General features: G+C 44.3%; 1 protein-coding gene across 2 annotated transcripts in view; it reads left to right on the top strand.

The window, feature by feature from the left end:
* The window catches only part of TEK (TEK receptor tyrosine kinase), an 85,339-nt gene extending 63,400 nt beyond the window's left edge, over positions 1 to 21,939 (top strand). The window contains exons 14-22 of one of the 2 annotated variants that reach the window (XM_014575592.3): positions 1,926 to 2,136; positions 4,484 to 4,594; positions 5,904 to 6,094; positions 10,228 to 10,341; positions 14,085 to 14,155; positions 15,216 to 15,256; positions 19,232 to 19,328; positions 20,120 to 20,219; positions 20,572 to 21,939. In XM_014575592.3, the coding sequence (XP_014431078.2) occupies positions 1,926 to 2,136; positions 4,484 to 4,594; positions 5,904 to 6,094; positions 10,228 to 10,341; positions 14,085 to 14,155; positions 15,216 to 15,256; positions 19,232 to 19,328; positions 20,120 to 20,219; positions 20,572 to 20,646 (1,011 nt within the window). In that variant the 3' untranslated portion in view covers positions 20,647 to 21,939. The remainder of the gene's footprint in view (positions 1 to 1,925; positions 2,137 to 4,483; positions 4,595 to 5,903; positions 6,095 to 10,227; positions 10,342 to 14,084; positions 14,156 to 15,215; positions 15,257 to 19,231; positions 19,329 to 20,119; positions 20,220 to 20,571) is intronic. The other variant, XM_006127248.4, reaches the window with a different exon arrangement.
* Positions 21,940 to 22,234: the final 295 nt, after the last annotated feature.

Below are 22,234 nucleotides of genomic sequence, written 5' to 3'. Positions count from 1 at the left end.
GTTTAAAAAACAGCTCCTCTCATGGACCAGCTCCCTGTCACCCTGTGCTGCTGCCTCTGATAAAGAGGCAGCAGTGCAGGGTGGCAGGGGTCTCAACTCCCAGACTAGTGTGAGCCAGAACTGAGCCAGACTGCCTGCCCACCTGGTTCCTAATACATTTTAAATGCAGAGCTGCAGCAGGGGTAGGTCCCTTTCCCAGGCTGCTGTCCAGCCTGCTAAAAAATTTACTGGCAAGGGTGTAGGTGCGGGGGAGTGAAATGCATGTAGTCTATAGCATTATCTGATAAGCTTTTGACAAAAACAAAGGAGACTGATTGCTGCCACCACCAAGTGTAATTAAAAATATAAAATAAACCCTTTTCCAGGCAAGAGATCACTTGGAATCCCCTCCCTGAAGCAAAGCTCGCCCCCTGCCTCAATATCCATTTTGCTTGGAGTTGGGAAATCCACAGAGAACAATGGGGCTCTGCTTCTCCTAGGTAACTTAGGCATGATGTAGATTTAAGGTTACAAAAATCAACCAATACCAGTTAACCAAAACAAAAGGAAAATACTTTTATTATTAAAACAAGACTACTGTTGCAAGCGTAGTAAATGACTGGGTGTTAAAAGCCATGAATCTAAATAGACTCAGGGAGAAACCATGGGCTGTAATCCTTAGTTATAAAAGGGAAAAACAATTGACCAGCTCAGACATGATTTCCAAAAAAAAAAAAGGAAAACAATAAAACCTGATGGACTATCTAAACTTTTCTCTACATACACATTTCAATGACTTCAAGGAGTCTGTTCCTAGGAGAGTCTTTCTCTCTTGCTACCTGGGAAAAACTTCTCTGACCCAAAAACCAAGGGAAGAAAAACCCTTTCTAGGTTTGAAATTCCTTATCTTCATTTCAAAGTCCCCATCCTCAGGTGCATCTACAGAGTTGTTCATTCCTTTCCTGATTCTCCAAGTAAGTCAGACTCTCCTTTGCAGCTCCTATTCATGACACATGTCCTGATGATGGGCAGGCAAAAAAGTTGCAAGGGTCATCCCTGCTAACTTTCAGGATCTTTGGCATACCTGCAATCTGAGACCATGCCTTTCCTCACATCTGGGCCAACGCATGCACCACTTCCAAAAGCTCTCAGTGCAGCAGGATGAAACCAGATCAAGTGCTCTTCAAACTGATAACAGGTTGCTCTTTCATATAATGGACAGTATGGTCCTTGATCACCAGTTGGTAGGTCCCCTGGAAACTCTCCCTGCATTCTTTTCTTCCACAGAAACAAATCTTGTGGAGATGTATTACTTAAAGTGAGGATGACTCCCTCAAACAGAGCAGACTATTTGATGCACCACAGCTTGATTGAGAAGGGAGACAGTGGAGAAGATTTATCTGCTAGATGTAATAGTTTCCTCAGATGTTTTGCTTTCTCTTCTCTCTTTTTCAACACTCAGTGGAAGTCACTCAGCATAAAAAGGGAAGCGTAACATATCCTGTAGTCTTCCTATAGTCAGCCTCCACTGCACTATAATAACAGCTGTCAGCAAGAGTCTCACACTCCTCTCACTTAGTATAAACCAGAAGAAATTCTTCAAAAGTCAATACTCACCAGTAACCTCAGTTACATAAGTACCCTCTTTCTTTTGTTGTCTTTATCTATACCCATGCCTCTGTAAACCCCAGTCCAATTCAGCTGAAATGTGTTTTACCCACAAAAGCTTCTGCCCTAATAAATCTATTTAGTCTCTAAAGTACCACAGGATTTGTTGGTTTGGCAGATACAGACTAACACATCTACCCCTCTGAGACTTTTCAACTATGTGAATGAGAGATGCTCAGCTTGCATGTGCTTTTACCAAGTGGGCGGTAAGCTCTGCGGTATTACTCTATATGGTCTGAACAACCGCTACTAAGACTTGGGGTGGGTTTTTTTCACAGAGAGATGAGCCAGCTGTCCAGTTTAACTCAGGAACTCTCACTCTGAGCCGGAAAGCCAAGAACAGCCCAGACCCCACCATCTATCCAGTGCTTGAGTGGAATGACATCAAATTTCAAGATGTGATCGGAGAAGGCAACTTTGGACAAGTCCTTAAAGCACGAATTAAAAAGGATGGCTTGAGAATGGATGCTGCCATCAAAAGAATGAAAGGTTAGCAATTTTCATTCACAAATGTACAGTCTTTGAGGCCAGGACTCTATGTTTCTCTGGGTTTGTACAGTACTGGTACAAGGGAACCTTGATGCTGACCCAGGCCTCTGGCTGCTATTGTAATATAATAAGATCACTTCTGCTTTTGCCTGGGAAAGTTTTGCATTTTGGTGATACCTGTTTTTACCCTTTCTCCATGGTTTTGAATTTTAACCAGATATTATTCAATATGTGAGTTTCAGTCTGTTTGATAGGCCACATTTAAAGCTCATCATTTGCTACTCCCCAGTGACAATGGCAGAGAGTCTATAAAGCAGTGTGTCTACACAGCAAAGTGATTTTGGAATAATGGCTGTTATTCCGAAATAACTATGCAAGCATCTACACAGCAATTCTGTTATTTTGAAATTATGGGCGGCTTATTCCGAAATCTGTAAACCTCATTCTACGAAGAATAACGCCTATTCCAAAATAGCTATTTTGAAATAAGGCATGTGTAGACGCTCCACTTCTGTTATTTCAAAATAGCCCTTCACGAGGGCCATTCTAGGTTATTCCTCCTGGGGCTCTAGATCGAGATTAATTTTGAGGCTTCCCTGCAGAGTAGACGAGCTATTTAAAAATAAGCTATTCTGGAAAATCTCTCCCGAAATAGCTTATTCCAAAATAACTGTGCAGCATAGACCCCAAGGTTGCATTAAATAAATAGATACAGTAGCACTCTATTGGCAGGGTCATTTAAATTTGAATGTACTTACAGTGGGGCATCTCTTCTCTATCAAAAGTATTTTCAAGATTCTTATCAGCATAGTATTTAAGTTCCAGAAATAATAGAATACTGCCACTATAATGCCTGGAATAGTGCAGATACTGAGACGTTGTTATGTAGCTTTCTAAAGCATGATCCATGGAAAAATTGGCAGTTGTGAAAGGGTGGTCATTGTAACTTCCATTGTGAGTATAGGAAGACACCACAGTTGCTGCTGTGTCATGATAAGGTGAATGCTGAGTAATTACATATACCAACTGGCTGTGTCTAGACTGGCAAGTTTTTCCGCAAAATCATCTGCTTTTGCAGAAAAACTTGCCAGCTGACTACACTGGCCGCTTGAATTTCCGGAAAAGCACTGACGATCTCATGTAAGATCGTCAGTGCTTTTCTGGAAATACTATGCTGCTCCCGTTCGGGCAAAAGTCTTTTTCTGAAAGACTTTTGCGCGAAAGGGCCAGTGTAGACAGCACAGTAGTGTTTTCCACAAAAAAGCCCCGATAATGAAAATGGCGATCGGGGCTTTTTTGCGGAAAAGCGCGTCTAGATTGGCCACGGACGCTTTTCCGCAAAATAGTGCTTTTGCGGAAAAGCATCCTGCCAATCTAGACGTGCTTTTCCGAAAATGCTTTTAACGGAAAGCTTTTCCGTTAAAAGCATTTTCGGTAAATCATGCCAGTGTAGATGTAGCCACTGTGTATTCTTTATGGATGAAAAGCTGATCTAAGAGTGGCTAGCCCAGAAAGGTGGTACCATTCTGGCTATGCCAATGTGCTGGCTACAATAAACAAGTACTACAGGGACAAGAAAAACCTGTATATGGTAAATCAAAACAAGTTTAAGGGCAACACACTAACCTAATTCTCAATATTTGTAATGCATCTTTAAATGGAAAGATCCAAGTATTGCTGATTTTGCTCTCAGTAAGCTGAATCCAAATCCTAGGGTAAGTCTTTTGATTTTTTACTGGGATTAGATTGGACAATTAATTAAAGAGAAAGTGAATCATGGCTGTAGCCAAGGTTTATTTAAGTTTGAAGGATAGGTATAAAATCAGGCCACCGTCTCTTAGTGGCATATTCCACAATTGTGCTCTGATATTTTAGACTTTGCAGAACTCTAAATATTCCTAGTGTATGATCATCTTAGCTTGTATATGGATTTTGGCTACTTTTATTACCATTGAATTAGGTGCCTTAAGGCTCTTGATACTTGGGGATTTCAGTATCAAGATCTGATCCCTCTTTTTTAGGCTGATGGATTTGCATAACTGTTGCTTAAACACAACGCAGAGTGAAGGCTTGTTTTCTTCCACATAACCTACTAAGGCATGTTGTGTTTCCAAATCGTAAGAGGAATAACATATTGGGTCTGACCATTGAAGACATTATGTTACCTCTAGGTTTTGATTGAAGAATCATGTTCGTATTTAGGTGAAGATTGGAATACCATGGAGTTTATCACCCTCTGTAGACATCAACCTGACATCCAAGATCTTGTCATAATTAACAGAAACAACAGCCTCGTTATAACAGCAGTTCAGATGAGTGCATAAACAAATATTTATTTGATTTCCAGAGTATGCCTCAAAGGATGATCACAGAGACTTTGCCGGAGAACTGGAAGTTCTGTGTAAACTTGGACATCATCCCAATATCATAAATCTTTTGGGAGCATGTGAACATCGGGGTAGGATACTTTTGGATACCTGACTTTAGAAATCAAGAAAATAAAATAGAAAATTAGACATTTGTCCAGGCCAGAAATTCTCCTTCTAATTAAAGTAATTATTGTTCTCAGAAAAGGAAAGACAGCACCCTAAAATGTAAGCAGATTTTTACATGAAGTATTTAGATGTGTTTAACAAACAGAAAATACAATGTAGCTAAACAATGGTCTGTGGGCCACCAGTGTGGTTTACAGAGTTAATCTGTGTGAAAACCAAGCAAAGGGGTAGTTGGAGGGGAGGTTCATTCAGAAGCCAGTATTTAGCTGAGAGACTGAGTAAATAGAGCTACATTGATTATACCAATTAATAATCTAGCCATGTACTACAATAGAACCTCAGAGTTACAAACTGACTAGTCAGCCATGCACCTCATTTGAAACTGGAAGTACGCAATCAGCAGAGACAATAGAGAAAGGACGGGGGAATGCAGTACAGTACTGTGTTAAATATAAACTACTAAAAAGAAATGAAAAGTCTAAAAAAAAGATTTGACAAGGCAAGGAAACTGATTCTATGCTTGTTTCATTTAAACTGAGATGATTAAAAGCAGCATTTTTCTTCTGCACAGTAAAGTTTCAAAGTTGTATTAACTCAATGTTCAGTTGAAAACTTATGAAAGAACAACCATAATGTGACTCTGAACAAAACAAATATCCTCCATTCCTGAGGTGTTTGTAATTCTGAGATTCTACTGCATTGTGAGCAGCTAGACTACAACATGTCTGTTATGACTGTTTCTGAACTATAAAATCACAAGAATCTTGTGGAAATGCCCATCATTACCATCTTCTTCTGCATCTGAGGGATACAAAATGTATTTGTTTGCCTGCTTTTGAGTTGTGTGCGCCATTATATCAGGGGTGGGCAATAAGACACAGGCAGTTTGCCAGGGTTAGTCCCTGGTGGGCCTCCAGCACTTTATTTACCTGCACATCCACAGGTATGGCCACTTGCAGCTCCCATTGGCCATGGATTGCAGTTTCTGGCCAATGGTGTGTCCCGGTCAGTGGCACTTTCTACAGCTGCCACTGGCTAGGGACAGCGATCTGCAGCTAATAGGAGCTGCTAGTGGCCATACCTGCAGATGCGCAGATAAATAAAGTGCTGGCGGCCTATCAGGGACTAACCCTGGTTAACCCATGGGCTGTTTATTGCCCACCCCTACAGTATACTGTAGTAGTGAGACCCAGTCAGGGGGAATGCGTAAGTGTTGGCACATCTGCATTTTAGCTGTAACATTGCTCTCTCTCTCTCTCTCTTTTACTTTAGGGTATCTTTACCTGGCTATTGAATATGCACCACATGGAAATTTACTCGATTTCTTGAGGAAGAGTAGAGTGCTAGAGACAGACCCAGCATTTGCTATTGCTAACAGCACTGCCTCCACATTGTCCTCTCAGCAGCTTCTGCATTTTGCAGCAGATGTGGCCAGAGGAATGGACTATTTAAGCCAAAAACAGGTCAGCTGTGAGCCCCTTAATTTTTGAAAACACAGCACTTTATTTTTTAGGGCTTGATCTAATTTTTGTCACCTCTGTTCTAGGGATGTAAGCGACTAGTCGACTATTGGATAAGCAAAAGCTAACCCTGCTGTGCCTCCCCGCTTATCGACTTATTGAATAATTGACTAGTCGATGGAGAATCCATCGACAAGTCTATTAGCTGATTAAACTAAATTTAACATCCCTACTCTAGTCAGCATGTAATGTTAGTTCTATACCGTAACTGATATTTTATACATTTTTTCAGTGAATTATTTGTTCCTACAATACTGATTTATTTTTCTAGAATATAGAGCTAGCTATCAACTTAACATTCACTCCTTCACTTATCCAGTTACAGTGTCAATTCTAAGTGGGCAAGAAGACCAGCTTATAAACTTGTTCTCCCTACTAAAAAAGCAAAATGTCTGTGACTTTCCTACTGTTTAAATTGTGGCCCTTGAAATTCACAGAAAATTACCAGCACTGCATAAGTTAATAGAAGGGCTGAATTTTGGTATCATCCTTAAAACTATCCAGAGGAGGAGGAGTGCCGTGGAAATTGCCTGGCTTGCTTTTGTCTGCCCTTGAAATTCCTTGGCAAGCCATTCCTCACAATCTCCATGGCAGGTCTGGGCAAAATCGGCCCGTGGGCCAAATCCGGCCTGCCAAGCCACTGGATCCGGCTTGCGGAGGCAGCGGGGAGCCCCAGGCAGGATTCTCTGCTTACCCCGCAGCCCGTGCAGAAATGTGGCTGCAGGGGCTCCATTTCTGTTTTATAACTAGAGGGGGGGGGGAGAATTTAAGGAGCCGCCCCGGCCCCAACACAATCCCATTAGCCAGTTTCTGGCCAGAAACCAGCCAATGGGAGCTGCTTGCTGGAATAACAGGCAGCCAAATAGAACCACACCCCCTCTCTTTGGCTCAGTTATTCAATGAAGCACATGGCCAGGCGTGCATGCAGGCTGGCTGGCTTTGAAACATTTTAAGCTCTGCAAGCCTTAGCTCTGCAGGCATGAAGGCTGGTTTGGCAACTGGCAGGTAAGTTTCTTGGCCACAGCCTGCTTCTGGCACCCCAGCCTTTTCCTGCCCCAACCTCCTGCCCCCCTCAACATACCTAAACCCTCTGTCCCCCTCTTACACACATACCCCCTCCTAGATCTGGCACCCCAGTCTCCTGCCCCAGATCGCAATCCCTTCCTACTCTAGGTCACATGCCAAACCCCGGCACTCCAGACCCCTGCCCTAGGTCACAACCGCCTCCTTCACCCAATCTCCCTCTAGGATTCACAGGTGTCCGGTTTTCACCCAGACAGGCTGGTATTTGTGGGCTCCGTCCGGTAAAAAAAACAGGAAATACCGGACATATGAAATGTCCGGTATTTCCCGTTTCTCTGGGATGGAAGCCCATCGGACAATTTTCCCCTGCTGAGTCTGGCAGGGGTGGGGGAGTGAGGAGCGAAGCAGAGTCTAGTGAAGGGGGGGCAGGAGGGGACAGTTGCCAGACGCCACAGTAGGGGCCACTGGGCTTGGGTGGGAGCGGAGCACACGCTGCTCCGGCCCATGTGACCAGCAGAGACCGGGAGCTGGCCACGTGATGTCTCCCTGAGGCAGCCGAACCGGGCGGCAGGAACAGCTACTTTAAAAGTCAGATTGTTCCTCCATGCCTGGCTGTGCAGCGGGGTGGGGGGAGATTTGATTTGAGTGGGGGCTTCCAACGCTGGAGATGCCTGCCTTAGGGGGAGGGGTGAGTGCACTGGGATGGGGGGACTCTAGGAGGGCCTGGGTCTGAGGCAGGGGTGAGTGTATTGAGATGGGAAGACTGGGGGGCCCGGCTCAGGGGGAAGGGTGGGTGCATTGATGGTTAGTGTGTGGTCCCAAACTGTAGGGAGTGGTGCAACTTTTGCTTAACAACTTTGGCTCCCTCCCCCCACTCCTTTTTTTTTTTTTTTTTTTTTTTGCTTAACTTTGGTCTCCCCTTTTTTTTTCCTCAACAGAATTTTTTTCTCAGTGCTTTTTTTGGGGGAGGGGTGAGAGAGGCGGGGGGGGGGGAGGTTCGGTATTTTTCGTTAAACCATCTGGCAACCCTGTCTCCCTCCCAGACTCCAGTTTCCTTCCTGCACCCCAATCTCTTACCCCAAGATCCCTTCTGCACCCAGTCTCCATCCCAGACCCCACATCTTCTCTATTAATATCAATGAAGAGTGCAGCCCTTGAACACTTTCCAAAATTTTGGAGCAGCCCCCTGTCAAAAATTATTGCCCACCCCTGCTCTATGGCAAGCATGACAGAGGGGCATTCTGGGAGAGCATGGGGAGAGGATTAAGTGGCATTCTAACCCAGACATGGTACTTTAGACCAGTGGTTCCCAAACTTTTTTACACCGCGGATCGGACCAGCAAACCCATTCACAAACTTTTGGTGGACTAGTAACATTTTATTCGCATATTTGCATATTCATTCATTATGTTACCAGTCCATAAGGGATCAGAGTTTGCAGATATCCACAACACTAAAAAAAGTTCACGGAAAGAATTCCCCTCTGGCTGCTAGGTGGGGCAGCACCTCCCCGGGGGTGACTGGTGCCTGCAGAGGGAGGGGTACAGGAAGGAGCACCCACTTGGGGCAGAGGGCACCTGGCAACTTTAGAAATTTTCTCAGGAGCACAGGAGCTGTTGCTTCCCATGGGGAGGGGAGCTGCCATTGTATCACCCCCATCTCCTTCTGTACAACCCCTGCCCGTGTGTCTCCCTTCCCCAGCCAGGTTGCTCTTGCCCCCAAAGTCTCACCCAGCCACACTCCCCACACTCCCCCTTTTCCTCCCTCAGAGTTTCCTTCCATATGCACCCTCCTCCCATCCGCCCCATAAGTCTCCCCTGAATCCCTCCAACCTCCCTTCAGCGTCTCCTGCATCCCCCTCCTGCCCCCGCATCACACATCCCTGTTTTCCCTCACCCCCTTTAATCCCCTCCTGATGTTCCCCCGCCCCCCCAACCATGGGCTGGCTCCCCCTGCCCTGCACATGCTGGGAGCTGGCGGTAGTTTCTGGGGCCCAGGCAGGGATTGCAGCCAGCTGTGCTGGGAGCAGCTGGTGACAAACTCTCCCCCTGCAGGCCGGGGACATTGCTCTCGGGCAGGGGAAAGGAGGAGGTGGCTCTTACCTGTTCCCGAAGCACTGCCCACCCTGGGGTAGAGGCTGGCAAGGTTGGGGGTGCTGCCCTGGGAGAGGTTCCCAGGGAGAGTCCCTTTCCCAACTGCAGCTCGAGCTCTTGGGGCCCCACAGCAGCCCCCCCTCCACCAAGGCTAGGGGATCCAGCCCAGAGCCTGGCCCCAGAGTCCCCACAAGCAGGGGCTGTGAGTCCTCCATCTGCAGGGGCTACTGAGCCCAGCGATCACTTGCTTCCCCCTTACCTGCTGCCCGCAGGGTCCTAGTTCTGTACTTCCTCATTGGAGCGCCTTCCCAGAGCCCCTGACAGCTGCTCTGGGTCCTAGCACGACGCCCACTGCTCGAGCAGCATGCTGCAGCCCAGCAACCAGACAAGACTGCAGACGGCAGTTGGGAACCGCTGCTTTAGATGCTAGTAAGAGTGGCAGGGATGTGAGTATGTAAAAGGAGGCGAGCAGCCCAATACTTAATTTGTGCCAAGGCTTGCCAGGGCTGAGCACCAGCGCCTCTAGGCTTGGCACTACATAACCCTGTCGCCTCTGAGCTTATTGCATCAGTTATGAATGTAAAAAAATTGCTTGAGCCTTGGTACCTCTTTTATTCTAACTGAGCACTGTAAAAGCCATTTTAAGGTTGCTTTTACAGCCTTTAAAGGTGCCCAGATGTAGGCCGGGTTTGTGTGGCCTCATGAGATATTTTAACATGGATAGTAATTTGTGGGGTTTACGAATTTGCAGTTAATACTCTCACTCTTCTCTTCCTTTCACCTTTTCTCTATTATACCAGAAGCTTGAATCACTATTTTCAATGTATTGTCATGTCAAGCAGTTTCCTTTGCCATCTTTTCTGGGTTTCTGCATTTTGGCAGTTTTGAATGTAGCACACAGTATAATGCAAAATGCCAGGATCATGGGTTACATGGGAATTTCTGTTTTCTTTACTATAGTTTATTCATCGTGATTTGGCAGCAAGAAACATCTTGGTTGGAGAAAACTATGTTGCAAAAATAGCAGATTTTGGATTGTCTAGAGGTCAAGAAGTTTATGTTAAAAAGACCATGGTAAGACTTGAAATGAATGTTTTCAGCATGCTCATACTTTCACACAATCAACCATTGCGTGTTATCACTCTGTCTTTTTGTAGAGATGGGGCCAAGAGACAAAGGTTGAATCTTAACCTTTCTAAAGTCCAAGGAACCAAAAACAAAAATTGCATGGAATGTTCAGGGATATTTAGATGTAGCATTTTCATAGAATCATAGAGTTAGAAGAGACCTCAGAAGGTCATCAAGTCCAGCCCCCTGCCCAAGGCAGGACCAATCCCAACTAAATCATCCCAGCCAGGGCTTTGTCAAGCCGGGACTTAAAAACAGGGATGGAGATTCTACCGCCTCCCTAGGTAACCCATTCCAGTCTTCACCATCCTTCTAGTGAAATCATTTTTCCTAATATCCAGCCTAGATACCCCTACTGCAATTTGGGGCAATTGTTCTTCATTCTGTCATCTGTCACCATTGAGAACAGCTTCTCTCCACCCTCTTTGGACCCCCCCTTGAGGTAGATGAAGGCTGCTATCAAATACCCCCTCACTCTTTTTTCTGTATACGAAATAAGACCAAATCCTTTCCTTATAAGTCGTGCTCCCGCCCCCTAATCCTTTTTGTTTCCCTCTGTTGGACTCTCTCCAGTGTGTCAACATCCTTTCTGTAACGGGAGGAGAGGGGAGAGGGCAGGCACAGAATTGGACGCAATACTCCAGATGTGACTTCACCAGTGCCAAATAAAGGGGAATAATCACTTCCCTAGATCTTCTGGAGTAACCACACTAAGGGCTGTGTCTAGACTGGCAAGTTTTTCTGCAAAATCATCTGATTTTGCGGAAAAACTTGCCAGCTGTCTACACTGGCCGTTTGAATTTCCAGAAAAGCACTGACGATCTCATGTAAGATCGTCAGTGATTTTCCGGAAAAACTATGCTGCTCCCGTTTAGGCAAAAGTCTTTTTCCGAAAGACTTTTGCCCAAAAGGGCCAGTGTAGACAGCATAGTACTGTTTTCTGCAAAAAAGCCCCGATCGCGAAAATGGCGATCAGGGCTTTTTTGCAGAAAAGTGCGTCTGGATTGGCCACGGACACTTTTCCGCAAAAAGTGCTTTTGCAGAAAAGCATCCTGCCAATCTAGACGCGCTTTTCCGAAAATGCTTTTAATGGAAAACTTTTCCGTTAAAAGCATTTTCGGAAATTCATGCCAGTGTAGACATAGCCTAGGTGTGTGGGTTACATACTCACCGGCAGTACTCCTACTAATGCAGCCCAATATGCCATTAGCCTTCTTGGCTCACTGTTGACTCATATCCACCTCCTCTTCCACTGTAACCCCCAGGTCTTTTTCTGCCACTAGGTCCCCAGCCTGTAACAATGCTTGGAATTCTTCCGTCCCAAGTGTAGAACTCCGCACTTGTCCTTGTTGAATCTCATCAGATTTCTTTTGGCATAATCCTTCTATTTGTTCAGGTCACTCCGGACCCTATCCCTACCCTCCAGGGGTATGTCTACACTACCCCGCTAGTTCGAACTAGCGGGGTAATGTATGCATACCGAACGTGCTAATGAAGCCCGGGATTTGAATTTCCCGGGCTTCATTAGCATAAAGCCGGCTCCGCCATTTTTAAAAGCCGGCTAGTGCGAACCCCGTGCCGCGCGGCTACACGCGGCACGGGCTAGATAGTTCGAACTACGTAGTTGTTCCGAACTATCTGTACGCCTCATTGAATGAGGTGTACAGATAGTTCGGAACAACTACGTAGTTCGAACTATCTAGCCCGTGCTGCGTGTAGCCGCGCGGCACGGGGTTCGCACTAGCCGGCTTTTAAAAATGGCGGAGCCGGCTTTATGCTAATGAAGCCCGGGAAATTCAAATCCCGGGCTTCATTAGCACGTTCGGTATGCATACATTACCCCGCTAGTTCGAACTAGCGGGGTAGTGTAGACATACCCCCAGTATATCTACCTCTCTCCCTAACTTCATGTCTTCTGCAAAGTTGCTAAGGGTGCAATCCATCCCCTCATCAGGATTCCCTCTAAACTGCGTGCCTACATACTTAACAGGCTGGTCCACACATCCACAGGAAGGCCAAACGTCATTGTCTCTTTGCTAATGGGCCATTATAGCTCTAAATACCATTAATGGTCCTCACTTAGCATGACTATATTAATAACACAGATTTATACTCCATATTCCTAACTTGAGCTACATAGATGATACATGCATACAATTGGGAAAATCATATTCAGTAGATTATAACTTCCAATGGTATCTTGTATGGGGTATTTTGAATAAGGAATATTCCAGTTATGTCATATTCATAATTGCAAGCATATTTTCATAAAGCATATGGAATGCCCCTCACACAAATCATTTGAAAGTTTGTACTCAAACTCTGACCTTCATATTTATTTCTTCAGTATGAGAGAAAATGAGACAAACGGTTACTTACCTTTGTAACTGTTGTTCTTTGAGATGTAGTGCTCATATCTATTCCAGGTGAGATGCACGCACACCACATGCACAACTGCCAGAAAGTTTTTACCCTACCTACCACCAGTTGGTTTGGCTGTGGAGCCGTCTGCCATGGTTACATGGATCCAACTTACATCAGATCCCTACTTACAAACGGGGTGAGGCAACCCCGCACTAGCTGCTTCCCCCCAGAAGACCAGGGAGACGCGGAGCAGCTTTTCTCAGCAGACACCTCAGCTTGAGAATAAAGGACTGAGGGAAGTGAGGTGTGGGAGAATAAAACTGAGCTCTGGAGAAATGTTTGGCTAGAGTTTCCTACAATATGTACCAGTTCCGACTTACATACAAATTCAACTTAAGAACAAACCTACAGTCCCTATCTTGTACGTAACCCGGGGACTGCCTGTATATAAACCTGCCGAGCCCACCACCCCCAGTGCCAGCTACTCTGATAGTGAGGAAGGAGGGTGGATATGGAATAGCTATGAGCAACACATCTCAAAGATCAAGCTACAAAAGCGAGTGTTGTTTTTTCTTCTTCAAGTGCTTGCTCATATGTCTTCCAATTGAGGTGATTCACAAACCTTACCCGGGGTGAGGAGGCGGAGTCAATGTGTAGCTGACTCAAATAAGATGGCCCCCAAAGCCACCACATGTCTGGACTGATGAACAGTAGCGTAGTGTGATGTAAAGGTATGAACTGAGGACTAGGTCACAACCCTACAGATTTCCTGGAGAGGAATATGGGCCAGAAAAGCAGCCGAGGAAGCCTGCACCCGCATGGAATACATCATGAGAGGCAGCAGAGAAACTTGTTTCCATTTCCTACTGGGCCCACACATTTGGAAAAAACTTCTCCTTGTTTAATTGGGCACTATACATCTGGGACCTGATCAATGTTTCCTCTAATTTTTTCCATCCATGTGCAGAATACATTTTATGAACACCAAGGTGCATGTGAATGTGCACCACCAGTAGAAACACAAAGCCTAGCTGTGGGTGCTCTGCTAATCAGCTGGGCAGCATTTGAATTTCTCTTGAGTGTCTGCACAAGTGCACAGATTACAGGGAACAACGGGCGTGATTATACAACGGGATCTCAAGTTGAGGAGCACTTACTTCAGTAAGCCTATTGACTTGAATGGTGGGGTTACTTGTGTAAGTGCTCGCTAATATAAGCAATTTTTGCTAAAAGGAAACCTTGTGATATAGGTTTCAATAAGGTTATTGTGAGTACTACCATTAACGTTATAGCTTGTAATGCAATTCCAATGGCTTCAATTCCAGGGACGACTTCCAGTGCGATGGATGGCAATTGAATCTCTAAATTACAGTGTGTACACCACAAACAGTGATGTGTAAGTACAGTTCTATAGTCTGTTTTTAATAAGATTTTATTTAATAACATAAAAGCTTCATATTGGAAATGTGTTTTACCGGAGTTTCTTATTCATGAAACTCAGAAAACACAGATATATGCATCACCATGTGGACAAACACCCTGAGCTGTCTGAAAAACTGAAGTAAGCTAGGTTTGGGTCTGATGTGAGTTTTTACAAAATATACTGGATGTTTGGTCATGGAGGCATCTCTATTTTGAAACTAAAACACAAATGAATCATTGGAGGGCCCATGCATGCACGAGCTTCTGCCAACAAAGTCCAGCAAGTAACCAGGAAAACAGCAAAAGTACAGCTCTAGGATAGCAGTACTTTCAGGAAGAACAGATACATCTGGCCAACTCTATGGTCTTCATCTAGCAAATTAGTTAAGTATGTGAATAACTATAAGCACTTGAGCAGTCTCATTAAACTCAACAGGACTAATTTTAGGATTAAGTGCCTTGCTGGATCACAGCTTGCATGGAAATGAAGAAAGTCACCAGAGGAGATGCCTCTGCAGAAATGTTTTGTATAAACTATAGCAGGGGAGTCAATTATTTTTTGTCAAAGTCCACATTTCTTGGTCAAGGTGCAGTCAAAGTTCTGACTCCAGAGATGATGCTGATGATGATATTTTGGGATCCATTCAAAAGCATCTGGTGGTCCAAATTTGGCCCATGGATGATCCTGGACTATAGTGTTGCTTCATTTTCTATGTGACTTCTGTGACATTTCATCATTTTCTATAGAACTTCTCTGAAGTTAGTCACTATAAATCTTTAAGTGCAGAGAAGAAAAGGGGGCAATACTCATTTGCTGCTGCTGGGAATCTGGCCTTGTGTTTTAAGGCCTGGATCCTTACTCCCAAACAGAAGATTGATCAGAAATAATGAAACATTGAAGAGAGTAAACTTACATTCTCTGTATATTAGCAAATTGTCTTTTAAAAATATCGTGTTAAATGACACATCTCCTCACTTTTAATTATCATTCCTAAGTGCTTTTTGTGAGTGCTTTTTCTTTGTCTTCATTGCAGATGGTCATATGGTGTCCTACTATGGGAAGTAGTTAGTTTAGGTAAGTATCTGTATTTATTGATACACAAATAAACCAGCATGGGATATTCTAGTACAGTACCCTAATTTGTCACAATTCCAGCTCAGTCTAGGTCAGGCACCACATTACATGAGAAAGGCAGAGGGCGCCTCTTTACATTATCTTCTGACAAGGATTTTACACCAGATATTTACTTTTTAAATAATGAATATTCCAAGGGCTAGAGTCATAAAAGGACTGAGGCATTTGATTACCACGTAGGCAACTACATCCCAGAATCAGGCAGCAGAGAACCTGTGCCCAATTGCCCCTGAGCTCTGTAGGCACCTCTGTTTCTTCTTCAAGGAATGTTCCTGTGGGTGCTCCACTTTGAGGTGCACCGGTGTCACTGCGCTTCTAATCAGAGTTTTATGATAGCAGAGCCCCCGGTCAGCTGTGCACGCAGAACATCGGCACGCGACCTTTGAAACGGCTATCCCACGTGCACAGCCAACCACCTCCTCAGTTCCTCTCTGACCACTGCCGGCTTTGGTTGCAGCAGAGCACTTGCCTTCGTGTCACCTTGTTATTAGTTTTTAGATAGAGTTGATAGTTAGTTAATAGTTATTAGCATAGTTGAGTTCTTTACTATAGTTTAAGTTAAAAAAATTGTAGTTTAAACCATGATTCATTATTTATACTGCATATGGATAGTTGCGGTCCTACTGCTAAGTGACCGCTTGGAAGAGACTGTTTTACTGTGACATACCTGGCTCACCAGGATTTTAAAAGTGTAAGAGCTGCAGGCTCCATTTCTGTATCAGATGGACACTCAGAGTGTGTCCGCTGTTTGGGTGAGGAGCATGACACAGAACAGCGCCCTCACTGAAAGAAGCTGACAATCAGAACAAGAAAAGCGAGGAAACTCCAGCTAAAGATGATTAGCATGGAGAAAACCTCAGTCTGTTTCAGACCCCGACCATGCCACACCACCCAGGCAGGCAACATTAACAATCATGATAGATTCCTTGCTGATGGGCTGGGGAGCATGCTTGGGCAAACACATTGTCCAAGCCCAATGGGACAAGGAGGAGACAAACAACCACATAAATCTACTCAAACTCAGGGCAGAACACAATGCCCGTGTTCATTTTCTGCCACTGATTCAAAACAAAACTGTCCAGATACTAACGGACAATGTCACAACAAAGTATTATTATATCAATCAGCAAGGGAGAGTTTGATCTTACCAGTTATGTTGGGAAGCAGTGAACTGTGGGAGTAGTGCATCCTGAGAAACATAACACTTATAGCTACCTACCTCCCAGGCAAGGACATCCTGGCAGATATTTGCAGCAGAAACTTCCCACAAAAACACAACCATCTATTTCAAAAGTGGGGTTTTCTGCTGGTAGACCTATTTGGCACCCACAAGAACAAGAAGTGCCCATATTACTGCTCCACTGTGGGCATAGGTCCCCAATCACTGGGGGATGCATTCAGCATAAAATGGGAAGCAGCCCTCCTATACGCATTCCCACCTTTCCCACAGATCCAACGCACTATCCTGAAATTCAAGCAGGACAAAGCCAAAGTCATACTCATAGCCCCAAGTTGGCCCAAGCAAACCTGGTATCCCTACCTGGTGCATATGAGTGTACATCCACCATACTGCCTCCCTCCAGTCCAATCTCTGCTCACATAGCAGAATGGGCAGATGCACCACGTAGATGTCAACACACTCCATCTTCACACCTGGATGGTAACTGGTTGATGCCTACAGAAATGAAGTACCCCGAGGAAGTGCAGCAAATCCTTGTGAACTGCCTACAACCAGAAAACCATATAAACAGAAATGGCTTTGCTTCACAGTCTGCTGTTCCAAACAGAACTGTACCCCTAGAGAGACTGGAGTTTTAAAGATACTTACCTACCTGTTAGAACTACTTAAAACAGGACTATCAATAAGTTCAATTAAAGTACAGCTCACAGCCATAGCAGCACTGCATCTCCCAATACAAGTTTATTCTGTATTGACTCGCCCATCCACCAAGAGATTCCTCTGAGGCTTACACAATAAGTTTCCACCACAAAGAGACCCAATTCCAGCATGGGACCTCAACCTCATCCTCAGGGCACTCAGAGACAAGCCCTTTGAACCATAAGCCACCCGTTCCCTTCTACACTTGTTAATGAAGGTCACCTTTTTGGCAATGGCAAAAAGCAATGGTAGGCTCAACAGCTTTCCTCAGAGGCATATGAACAGAAGGAATCTGCAAAGCTGCCACGTGGGTTTCAGCACACGCCTTCACGCAGCACTACACCATCCAGTCGTTTGCAGATGCTGATGCATGTTTTGGCACTTACCAAATTAAATTAATTGAAGCGCCCACCACCAAGCATGAACACTGCTTCATAGTCACCTCAAGCTGGAGCACCCACAGGGGACATTCCTCGAAGAAGAAGGGACGGTTACTCGACTGGTGCAATAACAGGAGTTCTTTGAGATGGTTGTCCCTGTGGGTGCTCTACCACCCACTCTCCTCCCCTCTGCTTCAGATTCGACTACGTCCAGGTCAAAGAAGGAACTGAGGAGGTGGTTAGCTGTGCACATGGAATAACCATTTCAAAGGTTGTGCACTGGCGTTCCGTATGCACAGCCAACCAGGGACATTGCTGTCATAAATCTCCGATTAAAGGCGCAGCGGTGCTGGTGCTCCTCAACGTGGAGCACCCATGGGAACAATCATCTCGAAGAATTCCACTTACTGCACCAGATGAGTATTTTCTGTTTCTGAGTGCATGCCCTGCAGCTGCGCTAGGTGTCTGGATGTCTAAGTCCAAGAGCCATGCAGAAACCAGGGACAGATACTTGTTATTTCACCTAAGTCACCTCCAGGGCCCAATCTAATAAATGTGCTCAGAGCATGCCTGTCAGATTGGGCCCTTTGAGATGAGTTTGTTCACAATGGCCCGAGAAGGAGCCCGTACCCCTCAGCTTAGCAGCTTTCATTGGCTGTTTTAGGCAAGGAGCCAACTACAGTAGACTTCCGATAATCCGGAACCTATGGGACCTAGGTGGTGCCGGATTATCAGATATGCCGGACTATCAGGAGGTACTATAAGATGGTTATATATATATATATATATATACTGTATATACTGTATATAAAGTATATAAAGTATACTTAACCCTTTTTATTGTACATACTGTATACAGTATACTGCAATGTTTTCATTTTTTTAAGCCTTTTTTACCTTTTTTGCTCAGTTCAGCTGCTGCCGCTGTTACCTTGTGACTCATGTTTTGCCAAAGCTCACTCACTAGGCTCTTGCCGTTTTGATGCCGGACTATCAGGAGTGCCGGACTATTGGATGCCGGACTATTGAAGTTTTATTGTAGTATGCTGGCTTTTTGTGAATCCCATCCTGAGATTTCCCCATTAATTGTACAGGGAGCCTAGGTGCCAAACTGAAGCTTTCTGAATCAGTGATGTTCTAGGCACCCAAACTCAGTGTCTCCAGGCCTACGTTTCTTTATGCCCCTTGCCTAGCCTTAAGATTACTCTCCAAATTGAACTGCACACACTACTGAGTATAATACTAGTCACAGGGGCCTAAGTCTTATTTTAGCAGTGTAAATAAGGAATAATGCTTCGGAAGGCAGTGTAAGTCAGATCAGAAGCAGGCCCACTGATGGCAAGAATTTTAGAAAGACACATTATCATCAATGGAGCTATGTTTATACCAGCTGAAGATCTGACCTGTTTGCTTTTTACTTGTCTGTAAAACACTGTTTTAGCACTACATAAATAATGAATAAAATTATGATTATTAAATACAGTTATTCAGTACAATGTACCTTCTAAGATGGAGTAGTTAGTAACCTACAAGTAGTTTGTTGCTGCACCATTCTATGGCTCTTGTGCTAATGGCAATTAGCCTTGTTTGTGATTCCACTAGAAAAATGTTTGTGACATCACTTAAAACCCAGTGTTTAAAAATCTTGTGCTTTAGGTGGGACACCATACTGCGGAATGACGTGTGCAGAACTCTATGAGAAATTGCCACAAGGGTACAGACTGGAAAAGCCTCTCAATTGTGATGACGAGGTGTAAGCAAACAAGTTCATTAATTATTTTATTTGCACTGTTTACTGTGAAACTAGCAGCTTTTAGGGAAAGCATGTTTCAGCGAATGTGTGGGGTTTTTTAAATACAAATAATAGAGTTGTAGAAGGAGCTATCATGTGAGTCCCGACTGCACTGTTGGTTGCAGAAAGATAGTTCGCCTCCAAACATATGCTTTTTACAGGATGGGTGGTTGTCAGTTTGAAAACCACCGCAACTTTCAATAAAAATCATCTTCAAGGAGGCAAATTTAAGCCCAAATATGAATTTAAAAGAGTAAACAAAGCACATTTGAATTAAAATTAAATCAATTTGCTACCTTAAAAGTTGTGAGCAACACTAGTATCATGATCACTAGCCTGCTGGAAGCAATGAAAGAGCTCATGTGATATGTGCCATGCAGTAAAGCCAATTCTTACGAGGGAGTGTCTAGTAAGATTTTCAGGTGGTGAAGCACTGCTTCTGTGGCACCCACTGCTCCACGTTTTGTGAAGTGAACTTGTTCCAGGAGGACTGGAAGGAGGGGAAGGGAGTGTGGCCAGAGAGAACATCCACATTTATGATCACTGGTTCCTACCTGTCTTTTCTTGCATAAAAAAATCTGGCTAGTGTAGGCATCAAATTCTCAGCATAGCTCTAACATCTGATTGGTGGAATTCTTAGACAGCTGTTTGAAAATTGGAGCCTTAAAAATGGTTTTAATTTGGAACCTGCATTCCTTATGTTCAAAGATATTCTTCCAAGTAATCATGAGTTCTGTGTCTGATTTTTAAAGATATGACCTAATGAGACAGTGTTGGCGGGAGAAACCATATGAAAGGCCATCATTCGCTCAGATCCTGGTGTCACTGAACAGGATGTTAGAGGAACGAAAGGTAAGACGGAATAGCTGCACTAGTGTGAAGTCCAAATGGTAGATAAGGGGTCTTTTGGAAAAGGCTTTATTTTCCGAAAGATCCGCGTCTAGCCTGGCACTTTTTTCCGGCAAAGCTCCGAGCTGGAAAAAAGCGGCAGCCATTTTTATGCTAATGAAGCAGGGGGGATTTAAATCCCCGCTTCATTTGCAATTGCGATATGTCTAATTTGCATCTCTTTTATGAAAAAGGGATGCAGTCTAGACACAGCCTGAGGGTATTGCAAACACAATATCCCTCAATAATTTCAGCACAGTTTGGTGCACTTGAGAAAAAAATACACCACTTACTTCAACCTCCCTTATTCTTTCAGACATATGTGAATACCACGCTGTATGAGAAATTTACATATGCAGGCATTGACTGTTCTGCTGAAGAAGCTGCTTAAAACAGAAGAATCTTCATCTATTGAGTATCCATTAAACAAACTAAAAGCTCAGCCTTTGGGGGGGCACAGAATGTGATATTCTGTGGTGAAGTGTGTATAGCTCTCTTGTATAATATTGTTTAACTACAGGTAGCTTTGTGTATACCTTACAGTAAGCTCTGCCTCCATAGACTGTAGGAGTGTATATACTGTTTTGAGTAGGGATGGGCTTACGTCATAAATTCTGAGATACATCTCACACACAATAGTATTTTTTGGAGGGAAACGTGCAGTTCTTAATGTAAGTAGCCCATTCACATTGCTGCTCTAGGTGTTTTCCAAGAGTTATTGTCAATAAATTCAATGTCGTTAGCTAAATTTTATGGTGATTCTAACACATTTTGTGTGAGTGCTACAACAGTGCTATGTCTCCAAAGAACACACATCAATGCTGTTGCATTACCAAAAAACACTGCAAAGAAAGGAAATCAGCAATAAAAGTGAGCTCTGAAAATAATTTGTTGCTAGAACCTTTGAATAAGCTGACCTCTATGCAATAAAAACAACGGCAAATTTGGGGTTTTATTTGTCAATTTAATTGCCAATTTCTATATTAAATAGCAATGTTTAACTTGATAACTATGTAAGAGTGGTGTTATTTTAGAAAGCCACAGGGAGTTTATCGTACGAATGGACATTCATAAATTATTTCATACTATAAAATGCATTTCTAAAAGTCACTTTGGCTGTAAGTGCAGCTTTTGCACATTTGGATCTAATGATGACTACAGATCGTTTCTTCATTATGAACAGATATGGTTCACCTCCTTGCTGTGACCACCCTATTCCTTGTGTGCCTGGCTGTAGTTTACTGTGTGGCCTTTAACAAACAATGTACAAAGCCTAACATTTCAGTATAATGGCTTTTATCATTCGTGCATTTGACAACTTAAATCCAGATGCTTGTTGTCAGCTCGAGATTTTTAATTTGAATTACCACTCAATCCATGGGTGGCAAGTATAATAGACCAGGGAGGTTAATCTTCCCTGTCACCACCACCACTGCAGATCACCGCTGGGTGATAGTAGCCCCCTCGATTTTACTTTCCCTGCTCTGTCCCTCCCTCAAGGCTCCCAGCACCTGCTGCTGCTGGTTGATGAGTCTTCCTCCACTCCATGAGCCTCCCCACTTATGGTGGTTCCTGCTGCTTGCCCATGAGGATGGGAGAATGAGGAGGGACATGGTGAGCCAGTGATGACGGATCCAGCAGGGGAGTGAGGAGGTGAGGCAGACTGGGAAGGGGGAGACAGCAGATGTGTGGCAGGCTGGGGAGGGAGGTGGTGTGCAGCCAGCTGGTGGGGGGGAAGTGATGGGTGGTTGGGAAGAGGGCGAGTGTGAGTGTGAGTGAGTTGAGTGTGAGTGAGTGGTGGGGTCTGGCTAGGGTTGCCAACTTTCTAATAGAAAAAACAAACAAACATTCGTTGCCTCCTGCTTCCCATAGTCCCTGCTCCTGCCATGCTCCTTTCTCCATGGCCTCCCCTACGCCCTGCCACAAGAACCCTTCCCTTTCTCAATCGCTCTCCTCCACCCTCAATCATGTTCAGGCAG

The sequence above is a fragment of the Pelodiscus sinensis genome, chromosome 6, assembly GCF_049634645.1.
Source record: "Pelodiscus sinensis isolate JC-2024 chromosome 6, ASM4963464v1, whole genome shotgun sequence".
NCBI classification, from domain to species: Eukaryota; Metazoa; Chordata; order Testudines; family Trionychidae; genus Pelodiscus; species Pelodiscus sinensis.
The sequence above is the reverse complement of the archived record's forward strand: the minus strand, read 5'-3'. Positions and strand labels throughout refer to the sequence as shown.